At 40.4% G+C, this 12,289-nt stretch overlaps 1 protein-coding gene across 10 annotated transcripts in view; it reads left to right on the forward strand.

Annotated features, from left to right (window-relative positions):
- micu1 (mitochondrial calcium uptake 1) overlaps nt 1-12,289 on the forward strand; it is a 109,614-nt gene that overhangs the window by 55,885 nt on the left and 41,440 nt on the right. For 9 of the 10 annotated variants that reach the window (XM_060854247.1, XM_060854253.1, XM_060854255.1 and 6 more), the window contains 2 exons: nt 6,514-6,557; nt 10,114-10,152. In XM_060854247.1, the coding sequence (XP_060710230.1) occupies nt 6,514-6,557; nt 10,114-10,152 (83 nt within the window). The remainder of the gene's footprint in view (nt 1-6,513; nt 6,558-10,113; nt 10,153-12,289) is intronic. The other variant, XM_060854256.1, reaches the window with a different exon arrangement.

Below are 12,289 nucleotides of genomic sequence, written 5' to 3' on the forward strand. Positions count from 1 at the left end.
GTTGAGACAGCGGTGCTGAGCAGTATTCTCAAAGCCAATACACGAAACAGCTTGTGAGGTCTTGGGGTTTCTTTCAAAGGTAGAACAATAGAAGCAGCCTGAATGGGTAGAGTCAAGCTCCCACAGAACCAAGATTTTTAGGTTTAGCTTTCTGCGGTTGCTGGAGTCTTGAACCTGGGTGTGGAATCTCTTATTCCTCTCTCTGTTACAGCTAAAAGCTGGGGTTCTATTCCTGCTGCTGGAATTGCATGTGTGACTATCTATTTTACCGACTTTGCCTTTGCCAAGAATGTTTATATGAGAAAGTCAATTAATAGCAGTTAAAATATATATACTGTGAACCATTTCAATAGAGTTACAGTTAAACCAATTATTTCCTCTTTTTATTTTGTCCGTATTTAACTGCAATATAAAAATAAAGTGTGTTTTGCTTAGAGTCATGTAGTTTGACCAATTGAATTGCACCTTACATTTGATAAAGAAAATTAAGTTAGATTCTAGGCTATCTTCTTAATATATTTTGAGGGGTTTTGATCTGGTCCGTAACAAAGGCGAGAAGGCCTCAATTGAATTTAAATATACTAAGTGAGTGGACAAGAAGGTGGCAGATGAAACATAGTGTGGAAAAATATGAAATTGTCCACTCTGGTTGAAATAACAGAAATGCAGAATGTTGGGAAGTGTTCGTATCCAGAAGAGCATGGGTGTCTTTGTTCACGGATCACTGAAAATTAATGTGCAGCTACAGCACGCAATTACAAAGACAAATGGCACATTAGCCTTTATTTCATGAAGATTTGAGTACAGGAGTAAATGACTTTCTACAATTGTATATAGCCTTGGAGAAATTGCACTGGGTATACTTGGCAGAGAGCAAATCCAGTCAAGATTCACCAGGCTCCTACCTGGCAAAACACGATTTTCCGATGAGGAAAGATTGAGAGACGGCAACTTTATTCTCTGCAATTTAGAGGAATGAGAGATGATTTCTTGAAATGTACAAAATTCCAACAGGTAGCTGCAGGAAGGATTTTTCCTTTGGCCTAAAATCAGGGACACTCTCGGAATAAGAGGACGTTTTTCAGTGGGCCGTAGGAGGTTGAGGGTGACCTTCTGGATATGTGTAAAATCATAAGGGACATAGATAAGGCAAATAGCAAAGGTTTCTTCCCTGGCATGGGGAGTTTAAAACTAGAAGGCATACTAAAGGAGAAAGATTTGAAAAGGATTTGAGGAGCAACTTTTTTTTACATGGAGTGGTTAGTCTGTGGAATGAACCACCAGAGAAAATGGTGGATGCAGGTACAGTTACAGCATTTAAAAAACATTTGGATAGGTTAATGACTGAAAAGGTTTGGAGGGAAATGGGCTCAATGCAGACAGATGGGACTAAGTTAGTTTGGGAACAGGTTGGTGTGGACTAATTAGGCCAAAGGTTCTGTTTCCATACTGTGTGACTGCATGACTCCGTAAGAGACCGGCCACTTATGACCGAGATGAAGAGGAGATGGTGGTGAGTCTTTGAAATTCTCTACCCAAAAAAAAACGTCAAGGCTCAGTTCTTGAGTTTACTCAAAACAGAAAGCAATAGATTTGTCAGTATTTAAAACGTTAAGGAATGTGGGGTTTCCTAAGAGAAATTATGTTGAGATAGAAGATCAGGCACGATCTTGTTGAATGGCAGAGCAGGCTTGAGGGAACGAGTGGCTTCTCCTGCTCCTATTTCCCATATTTGTTTGTAATGAATCCCACCCTTCCATTTCCCTTCGGAGTGAAGTGAAACGCAGAAGTCATTATAGTTCCAGAGGACCACTGGATAGACACAGCTCCTGGTCACCGATATTCCTCAAGTGAGGGCTGAGTTTAAGGAAGGGCATTCTTTGTGACCTCAGCCAATCAAGTAATTGAATTGGCTCAGTCTGCATCAGAAACCAACGGCCCAACCAACTGAGATTCACGTGACCATCAAACATATGGGGCAATGAGCTGTAGTAAGACCCCATTAACCTAACGTGATTTGAACTTGCAACCTCCTGTTTCGTAGGCAGATGCATTACCGTTGTACCACTTGCCCATTCAGTTGTTGTACCTGCATGTTGGCTTTTTGTAATCATGTACGAGGACACCCAGATCCCTCAGTAGTATGGAGTTCTGCAGTTTGTCTCCAAATAAATCATGTCCAATTTGGCAAAAATAGCATAAGTTTACATTTTCCCATCTTTCTGTTAGGTTAAGCCTGTGGGCAAAAATTATTTATACCCCTTTACAGAGTCCTTATTTCCTCTTTACAACTTTCTCTCCTACCTATCTTTGTCTTTAGCAATCATACTTTTGGTGCTTCCATCTAAATCATTGATAGAGCTGGTAAATTAGAATTAGCATTATTGTCACATATGGCGAGCCAGTTAGAGGCAAGAAGGAATTTACAAGAGCAAGGGGATGTGATGGATGGCAGTTATAGGAAGGGGGAAAGTCTCCGATACAGTCATATAGATGGGTTAACTCCAGGAAAGGTAAGAGACGTAGGCAGGTAGTGCAGGAATTTTCTGTGGCCATCCCCATTTTAAACAAGTATGCTGTTTTGGAAAATGTGGGGGGTGATGGACACTCAAGGGTACGTAGCACGAATAGCCAAGTTTATGATATTGGGACTCGCTGTAATGTAATGAAAGGTATGTCGGGTTCCAAGCGATCGATTGTGTTAGAGAACTCTCTAGTCTAAGGTAAGACAGATGTTTCTGTGGCCAGCAGCATAAAATCAGAGTGGTTTGTCGCTTCCCTGGTGCCAGGATCAAAAATTTCTCAGAGGGAGCAGAATGTTCTCAAGGGGGAGAGGGACCAGCACGAGGTTATTGTACAGATTGGAACCAACGACATAGCAAGGGAAAAGGTTGAGATTCTGGTGGAGGGATGTATTTCAGACTGGAGGCCTGTGACCAGTGGAGTGCTGCAAGGATTGGTTCTGGGTCCACACCTTTTCATCATTTATATAAATGATTTGGATGTGAGCATAAGAGGTATAGTTAGTAAGTTTGCTGATGACACCAAAATTGGGAGGTCATAGAGTCATAGAGATGTACAGCATGGAAACAGACCCTTTGGTCCAACCTGTCCATGCCGACCAAATATCCCAACCCAATCTAGTCCCCCCAACAAGCACCTAGCCCATATCCTTCAAAACCCTTCCTATTCATATACCCATCCAAATGCCTTTTAAATGTTGCAAGTGTACCAGCCTCCACTACTTCCTCTGGCAGCTCATTCCATACACGTACCACCCTCTGTGTGAAAACGTTGCCCCGTAGATCTCTTTTATATCTTTTCCCCCCTCACCCTAAACTTATGCCCTGTAGTTCTCGACTCCCCAACCCCAGGGAAAAGACTTTGCCTATTTATCCTATCCATGCCCCTCATAATTTTGTAAACCTCTATAAAGTCACCCCTCAGCCTTCGTCGCTCCAGGGAAAACAGCCCCAGCCTGTTCAGCCTCCCCCTGTAGCTCAAATCCTCCAACCCTAGCAACATCCTTGTAAATCTTTTCTGAACCCTTTCAAGTTTCACAACATGTTTCCAATAGGAAGGAGACCAGAATTGCATGCAATATTCCAACAGTGGCCTAACCAGTGTCCTGTACAGCCGCAACATGACCTCCCAACTCCTGTACTCAATACTCTGACCAATAAAAGAAAGCATGCCACTATCCTGTCTACCTGCGACTCCAATTTCAAGGAGCTATGAATGGGATCTTGATCAAATGGGCCAGTGGGCTGAGAAGTGGCAGATGGAGTTTAATTTAGATAAATGTGAGGTGCCATATTTTGGGAAAGCAAATCTTAGCAGGACTTTTAACACTTAATGGTAAGGTCCTAGGGAGTGTTGCTGAACAGAGCCCTTGGAGTGCAGGTTCATAGCTCCTTGATAAGTGGAGTTGCAGGTAGATAGGATAGTGAAGAAGGCGTTTGGAATGCTTTCCTTTATTGGTCAGAATATTGAGTATTGGAGTTGGGAGGTCATGTTGCAAGTGTACATGACATTAGTTAGGCCACTGTTGGAATATTGCGTGCAATTCTGGTCTCCTTCCTATTGGAAAGATGTTGTGAAACTTGAAAGTTTAGAAAAGATTTACAAGGATGTTGCCAGGGTTGTAAATTTGAGCTACGGGAAGAGGTTAAATAGGCTAGGACTGTTTTCCCTGGAGCATTGGAGGCTGAGGGGTGACCTTATAGAGGTTTATAAAATCATGAGGGGCATGGATAGGGTAAATAGGCAAAGTCTTTTCCCTGGGGTTGGGAGTCTAGAACTAGAGGGCATAGGTTTAGGGTGAGAGGGAAAGATCTAAAAGAGACCTATGGGGCAACTTTTTCACGCAGAGGGCGGTACGTGTATGGAATGATCTGCCAGAGGATGTGGTGGAGGCTGGTACAATTACATTTAAAAGGCATCTGGATGGGTACATGAATAGGAAAGGTTTAGAGGGATATGGGCCAAGTGCTGGCAGGTAGGATTAGATTGGGTTGGGATATATGGTTGGCATGGACGTGTTGGAATGAAGGGTCTGTTTCTGTGCTGTAAATCTCTATAACTCTGTATTCAAATGAATACAGTTAAAAGTATGCAAGTCACTGTTTATGGTGCCATCTTTGGTACAAAAGTCCCTTGGTGCAGCTTTTTCAGTTACAGTTCATGAAAAATTAGAGAAGTACAAGAAATGTCCACATTGCAGATTTAGGAATAAATTATACAGTGGAGAAAAAAGTGCAGAGAAGTAGTCTTCCGACTCAGCCCATGTTGACATCCAGCCTCCCAAGACAAGAAATCCACACCAAGACCATGTGAGGCTGAGACACCTCCATGTACTGCCTGAAGAACCCCATACTTGGTCACAGGCTGATTGCCACGCTGTGCTGAGAGGATGCCACTCATCTATCTGTCTTGAGGTAAGGAATTCCAAGGCTGAGAGTTCTGAGGTCACGAGGGCGGAGGCTGGGTGTTCCAAGGGCAAGGGGAGGAAGAAAAAGACAAAAGGATAAAAGAGAGAAAACAATACGAACAGATGGAGCAGACGAGCTCTGACAGAAGCATCCCATTCTGCTGCCATCTCATTGAGCCCCTAGCAGTGATCCCTCTAGCATTCCCACTAGTTACATCTCGCTGATCTGAAATAATCCATTTATTCTTACTCGCCATTTAAACATAAGTCTTCATCGGTCATTCAGTTATCATGTAGCAAGTTCAGCTGCGTGCCCTCTATACTCTTGGACATCAAAGACTGTGCAAGTGGCATATAGGGATCTCCCATCTGCAGAGTAATGAGTTGCTTTAAATTGCAACAAGTAAATGCCTTTAAACCTCTGTCTTTGGTCATGAGAGTAAGATTCAAATTCTTCAGTCAAGTATACTGAAATGGAAAATTGCATCTCAATACTTTTGTCTCGCAATTAAAATCCGATTTAGTATGGCGATGTGCTCAGTTACTCTCCTGCTATAGCCTAGGGAGTTAGTAGCAGGTAAATGTTATTTTATACTTTCTGCAGAACTGCTTTTTATTCTGGCAGAAGAATACAAAATATTCAAATAAATTCATATGCCTTCAGACTAATGAATATTGAGGTGAAATAAATTTTATTTGTTAGAGTAATAATCAGAAGGGTTCTGTTCATCAACAAATCTTGGAACTTTGCCAGCTCTTCCGTTCTTTACTGAGGAATATTGAGAAATCCTGGCTTACTGCCATTTTTTCGCATAAATTTGGCTTGCTGTCATTGTTAGATATCAGGTAAGCAGTTGTAGTTCACTAAATGTCCTACTGTATTGTCAATGGCTTGCTCAGGGCCTGGAACACCATTTTGATTGTGCTCAGGTGGAGCTTTGTTTACACCAGTCATTTTTGTGGTTAGGTTTTTTTTTCTGCAACTCATTCAGGACTTAACTGTGCACATCCTGTCCTGTACCTGGTCTCTGACCCCACAGACATTACAGCGCTCAGCAGTTTTACTAAAAGTTTGCTTCACTTTATATCTGCAGGCAATTGCAACCTTGCCTCTCACTTTACACATGCCTTTTAGTATTCTGGGTCATTGTTCGTCATTGCTGAAAGATGAAATTCAGCCTTTATTTGCTTAACAACATTTAGGCATTGTAATTTTAAGACACAGACCCACTTCATTGCCAGAAAGCATTGTGCATTGCATGACACACCTTGCTATCTTCAAAACAGTGCATCCTTTAATATACTATAAGCAAGTTACTCTCGTGAGATCTTCTAGTAACACATGTTACTAGATTAAAGTATTATAGCCTGTCAAGTTAGAACTACAGTTGCATTTGTACTTTTCAAAATTATTCGTCGGAAAATGAAATGTTTTGAAAAGAGTTTTAAGTCTGAATTATGTCTCTATGGCACTGTGATTAACTAAACATCTGAGTTAATAAATCAACACCAAGCTGTTTGAGAATTGTGCAGTGATGTTCAATCATAACCCAGTGTTTCTGTTTCTCTTTTTTTTTATTCAGATCAGGGTTTGGACCAATTTATAGTGAAACGATATGATGGAAAGGTTAGTAGCACCACATCTTGCATGTTATATAGTCACACGCATGGTTGACTCTAACTTCTTCGATTAAAGAAAAGCCAGGACGTGACATTGACCTGATGTGCATTTTATTTTGTATAGGAGCACATGATTGATGGTGAATTATCTTGAGATTTTCTTACAGTATCTTGTGCAAGATCTCTGTGCGATACATAGGAAATAAAGGCTCACAGTGATCAACTAAATATTCTTTTCTGGATAAGCTGGTTGTGCTTCTAACCTTTTTATTTGATATAACTAATATTGTTTCTCCAATAGGTAAAATTCCTATCAACTAGTGCAGACTATATCCCAGCCTTTCAAATTCTAGGTCAAGCAGCACAGTAACAATTTAAGTTCCCTTCTTTTGCAAACATGATCTCAGCTGTTCTGCACTAAAAGGTATCTGAGCATACAGCTAGGAGCAACCTGAATGCAAGTTGTACACCCTATGTTACCACATTAAATTCAAGGGCATGACTGAGAGTATTGACAAGTGAAATTTAGGATTGATAATGTGTTGCATTGAATTATAACATAACCATTTTGTTTCTCCAATAAATATCAAGTAGATGTTCTCAAATATTGTACTTTTTATTTCATTTCCTGATGGTGCAAGATTCAATTAAGTGTTTAAACAAACAACTAAAACACTGCAGAAGTTGGATAAGGACAGGAGATGAATTGGTGGAGCCATTTTCAATGTTGAAACAAAGTCAGCAAATTATTGAAATATCCTCACCTACCTGAAATCCTTGAGATTGCAGACTTTCTTCAGTCTCAAACATTGACTCCTAAGCATTTTAATTTTAGAATTTGGATCAGTTGATAGAAAATACTTTTAATGTTCCACATCTTTTCTCTTGGAATTAAGAGAGCACTTATCCCTTTCCTGAAAGTGGTGAGAAGAGCAATTAATTGGGTGAAAGATCCTGGAGAGAAATTAACCCTTTGCTGTCTTAGTAATTAAGTGCTGGGCAAGAAGAAGTCCTTGGTGATCACTTTCACTTGCCACTAATTAGATGGTCAATTAACTACCACAGAAGGGTTTCAACTTGCTTTTGGCCCAAATACCTGACTTCACAGCAGGCAAGAAAAGTGGCTAGTTCCACAATTGGGAAACCACAGTGACCCACCTGTGACGTTGAGGGGATTGATGTCCTCAATTTGACCCAGCCTGGGGCCAGCCAGGGGCAGGGATTGAGGCAAAGAAGTAGCTGCTGAAGGGCATCCTCTGCACTTGCCTAAAACCACCACATGACCCCTTCTCCATGAATAAATGCCCTGCCTTCTCACTGTTGGAACCCCTCCAGCAATGATCTCTACGTCTTAGATGTTGCTTCTGACAAGGGGGACTTCAACATAGAGTCCTGTGATTCGCTAAGAAGCTGACCGGTCAGCTTTTACCTGATTGAATCTTGATCCGGCGAACTTTCTTATTGACGGGGGCAGGCAGTCAGTCAGTCGCACTGAAAACATCTGCCTCCTTTCTTGATGTTTGGAGAGCTAAATCTGAACTAGAATTTTCTGTTTACTGGCTGCCCATTAAATAGTCGATATTAGAGAATAGAAACTTGTACAGTAATAGTCCCTGTTTCTGACTTTTAAATATGTCACCCCCAACAACAACTTTTACGTGTGGCTAAACAGTTTAACCATGCAAAATAAAGTCGAGAAACAATCATTGTCCTCACATCAGCGTTCACACTTCCAAAGGTCACTGTGCAGCAGGATCTTTGCATTCCCTAACCCCTCTGAGCCAAGTCCAGCCCTGACATCCAAATTATCTATGCAGATGAAATCGGCCAACTCAGAACAGACTGAGGATGCAACTTAGAACCTTCCTGGTCTCTACAGTCAACTATAAATACTGAGCCATCAAAGTACCCATGAATTACCTTTCCTTCCCATGTATTAGTAAATCTGTGACAACTGATTGAAAATGGAAAATTTATTTTTAAAATAATTATTTGCACCTCTGTTATGCAACAGTAATATGCAGCCACCAGACCTTATTAACACTTTTTTTTAAAAACAAGTTGACTTTCATTGCAATATGCAGACTTGACAAATTGATCTTTATTTTCTGACTGGCACTATTCGCTTATGCTGGCATGAATTCCTTTCTTAAATATTTAAGACATTTGTTTTAAGTTGATGTTTTTTTACAGGTACAACAGCAGTTGAGATATAGATCCCCCTTGGGTTTTTTTCCTGTGGGTAGGATACTTTATCTATGTATATTGTTAATGTGTACATCACAAATTAATTTTCCCCACCAGTGCGTTCATGTATTTGTTATGCCCAGCATTGTCGTAATTGCACAACTTGATGGATGTATTCTATCTGCCTAATATGTTTTTCCCTAGGAAGTAGATGAACTGCTCTTTTTTTCGCAGCATTGAAGGCTTTTTATGTTCTTTGCCTTATCAGTGTACAATGTCACAGGGACTTCTGTATTGACATAATGCTGTGTTTATTCTTTGTGCAGGAAAACTCCCAGTCACTCAGCGCGTTTATGCTCTTCCTAAGTTTTCAAAATTTATTTAGATAAATGCTGACTTTGCAATTTTCTCCAAGAGTTCTATGCTGAATGATTGATTTATTGGAGAATTAGCAAAATTCAATGTTTCTCATTGTATTTGAACCTTTGTAGAAATAAAACTTATTGCATTTCTTGGTGAGCTAACTATTGAAGGACACCATAATAAAGGATTAAAGCTAAAATATGATGACAAAGTAATGTTAAGCAAGATAAAAGAAGTGCAAGTATAAAATGGGAAACCAGTTTTATTGTGAAACCAGCATATCAACTAAGAATAAACATGATTAGATAACTTTCATTTTGATTTGCCCTCACCTAGCTGCATTCATGAAGGACACAACTCATAAAAACATGTTTGATTGCCCCAACAGCCCATTAGATTCAGGAATGTTCTTTAGGAAAAGCAATATAGTGCCACTACTACCTAGCCCCGGTCTAAAAGTGACTCTCAACAGTTTTGTCTGCACCTTGAGTTCATCTCTAGGTTCTTTTTGTATCACTATCTGACTTCAAATAAATCTTTCAGAATTTTTCTCTGTTCATGCTACCTCCTTTTAAGTTCAATCACCTGGAAAACCCAAGTCAAATTCAGACTTGAATACTGCTGTCATTGCTGAAGAAATGTGTTCACCCTTGTCCAAGCCACACTCCCACAGTCCTGTTTCCTGGTCTATCTCATCTTCATTTTACTATTTTCCCTAGCTCTTTGGGTTGTTTGAAAAATATGAATGTGGGGTGCTGTAATTTTGCAAATGTTTGCAGTTATAATTTGAGTATTGCAAGCTCACTCTATTCTTTGTTGTGGTGTAGTCTGATAACTGTTTCCTCTCAGTACACTTGTATTGCAATCTCATAACCTTTTCACTTATCCTCTGGGCTGTAATCTAGCAGTCCTGTTTTTTTTCACCTACAGGTGGATTGCAATTTAATTGCAGTTTAACTTTAACCCTACAGGTGTATTGTAGTTTCACTATGGCTGTTTTGTTTCTTCTACAGATGTGTTGCAGTCTTCGTATGGCTGTTGTTTCTCTAAAGGTATACTGCAGTCTTGTTGCTGTTTTTCTATGGGTGTAATGCAGTCTATTAGACTGTATAACACTTGATAGAGAACTGTAAAATAACAATAGATCTGCAATAAAGCACACTTGTGCATGTCCTTGGGTCATTTCTGCAGGTGTAATATTCTAATTCTGAAATGTTTTCTGGATAGGGAAGTTGTGGGTCATGCATTTTAACCAAACAGCATCTTGCCTATTGTCTGCACTCCAATACTAACGTGTTTTGACTCTATTGTGATTTTTTTTAACATTCTGTGAGTCTCTGCGTTTGGTCTTCCAAAGTTTTAACATTGTCAGCTTACCAGAACAGAAGTCAAATTATCCCAACCAAGCTGTTGTTGCCTTTAAATGTTGATGTAGCCATTAACTGTTTCTTCTTGTCTGTCTGCTGTGTTGCTTATAATCATTTGATGTAGCATACTGTATTTTGTGATGTAATCAGACCGCCATTTTCTTCCCTTCTCACCACATTCTGAACCACACTCCCACTCGTCAGGATTTCTGGCAGGTATGAGGTGTGTGAGCATGTGCATAACTCAGTATGCACTTCAGTGTTTACCATGCTCTCCTCTGCAGGACCTCTGCTTCCCCATATCCCTGACAGGAGTATCCCAGCATGCTGTGTTGCAAGTGCCTGAGATACCAGGAAAGACTGATCATTTGAATTGAAATTAATTTGACTTTTATACTAATTTTCATTATGAATGTATATTGCAGGAATTCTGATTATCACTGTGCTCAGCACCATAGTTTGGTGTTTCTAAAGGTTATCTGCACTATGGCAAATCTTTTTTTTGAGATAGGATAGAAGGCATATGGCATATGTTATGAAAATGAGCAATAACTTGAAATCACATTGCGGTTCATCACATTACTCCTTGGGAGGTTTCCAAGCAACTTAGTTTATGTCATTCCCTTTAATGTGCATGTAATCCCAGTCATTTATATGCTCTAAGCCATGGTAATTCATTGAGAAATACACCAGGAAATGCTGGAAATACTCAAATGAGACCGCATATGTGGATGTAGAAACAGAGTTTGTATTTCAGGGCTGTGAACCTTCATCAGAACTGGAAAGTGTTACAGAAGCAGCAAGTATTGGAAAAAATTAAGGAAAGGAAGAAGGAACAGGCTGAAAAACCAGAAATAAAAACAGAAGCTGCTGGAGAAACTCATTGGGTCTGGCAGCATCTGTGGAGAGAAGAATAGAGTAACATTTTGAGTCGAAAAAAAGTGATGAAGCATTTCAGAAGTAGGAGATAATGGGATAAGTAGCAGAACAGAAGATGGATCCGGAGGAGCTGTAAATGACAGCAGAATTGCAGTGGTCTGTCGGCCCAATCAAGAGATTGTCTCATTGGAATAGTGGAGGAGTTTGGGGACACATTGAGGGCGAGACACTGAATTAAAATTGCATTATCAGTTCATCTGTTTGGCTGGTTGAGAGAGAATTGTTCACTGGGTAACTGAATGAACTTTCTGCTACTTTGGGTCTCATGTAGATGGAACCAAAGCTGGGAGGGCAAAAACCACTTCTTGTGATTTAGTGGTTTTGTGGATGTAATTTATTTGAAGCAGTTGTAGTAAATGCATCTTGAGAACAATGGCACAGTGGATAGCACTGCTGCCTCACAGCGCCAGAGACCCTGGTTCGATTCCCGCCTCAGGCGACTGTGCAAACTCCACTGTCATTCTCCCCGTGTCTGTGGGGGTTTCCTCCGGGTGCTCCAGTTTCTTCCCACAGTCCAAAGATGTGCAGGTTAGGTGAATTGACCGTGCTAAATTGCCCGTAGTGTTAGGTGTAAGGGTAAATGTAGGGGAATGGGTCTGGGTGGGTTGCGAGTTGGTGTGGACTTGTTGGGGTGAAGGACCTGTTTCCACACTAAGTAATCTAATCTAATCTAAAAACAAGGTTTTTCGTTAGTTGCTCTTGTGTAAGAAAGTAGTACTTTGTGCAATTCGCTGTTATCTTATTGAATGGTGGAGCATGCTCAAGGACTCCAAAGGCTTACTTTTGTTCCTTGTTCTTGTGTCCATGAAATTGTGACTGAGGGAGAGGAGAGATCTGCTTGTGGAAATAATTGACCTTTGATCAGTCATGGAGAGATGTACGT

This window comes from Hemiscyllium ocellatum, chromosome 43 (assembly GCF_020745735.1).
Source record: "Hemiscyllium ocellatum isolate sHemOce1 chromosome 43, sHemOce1.pat.X.cur, whole genome shotgun sequence".
Lineage (NCBI taxonomy): Eukaryota > Metazoa > Chordata > Chondrichthyes > Orectolobiformes > Hemiscylliidae > Hemiscyllium > Hemiscyllium ocellatum.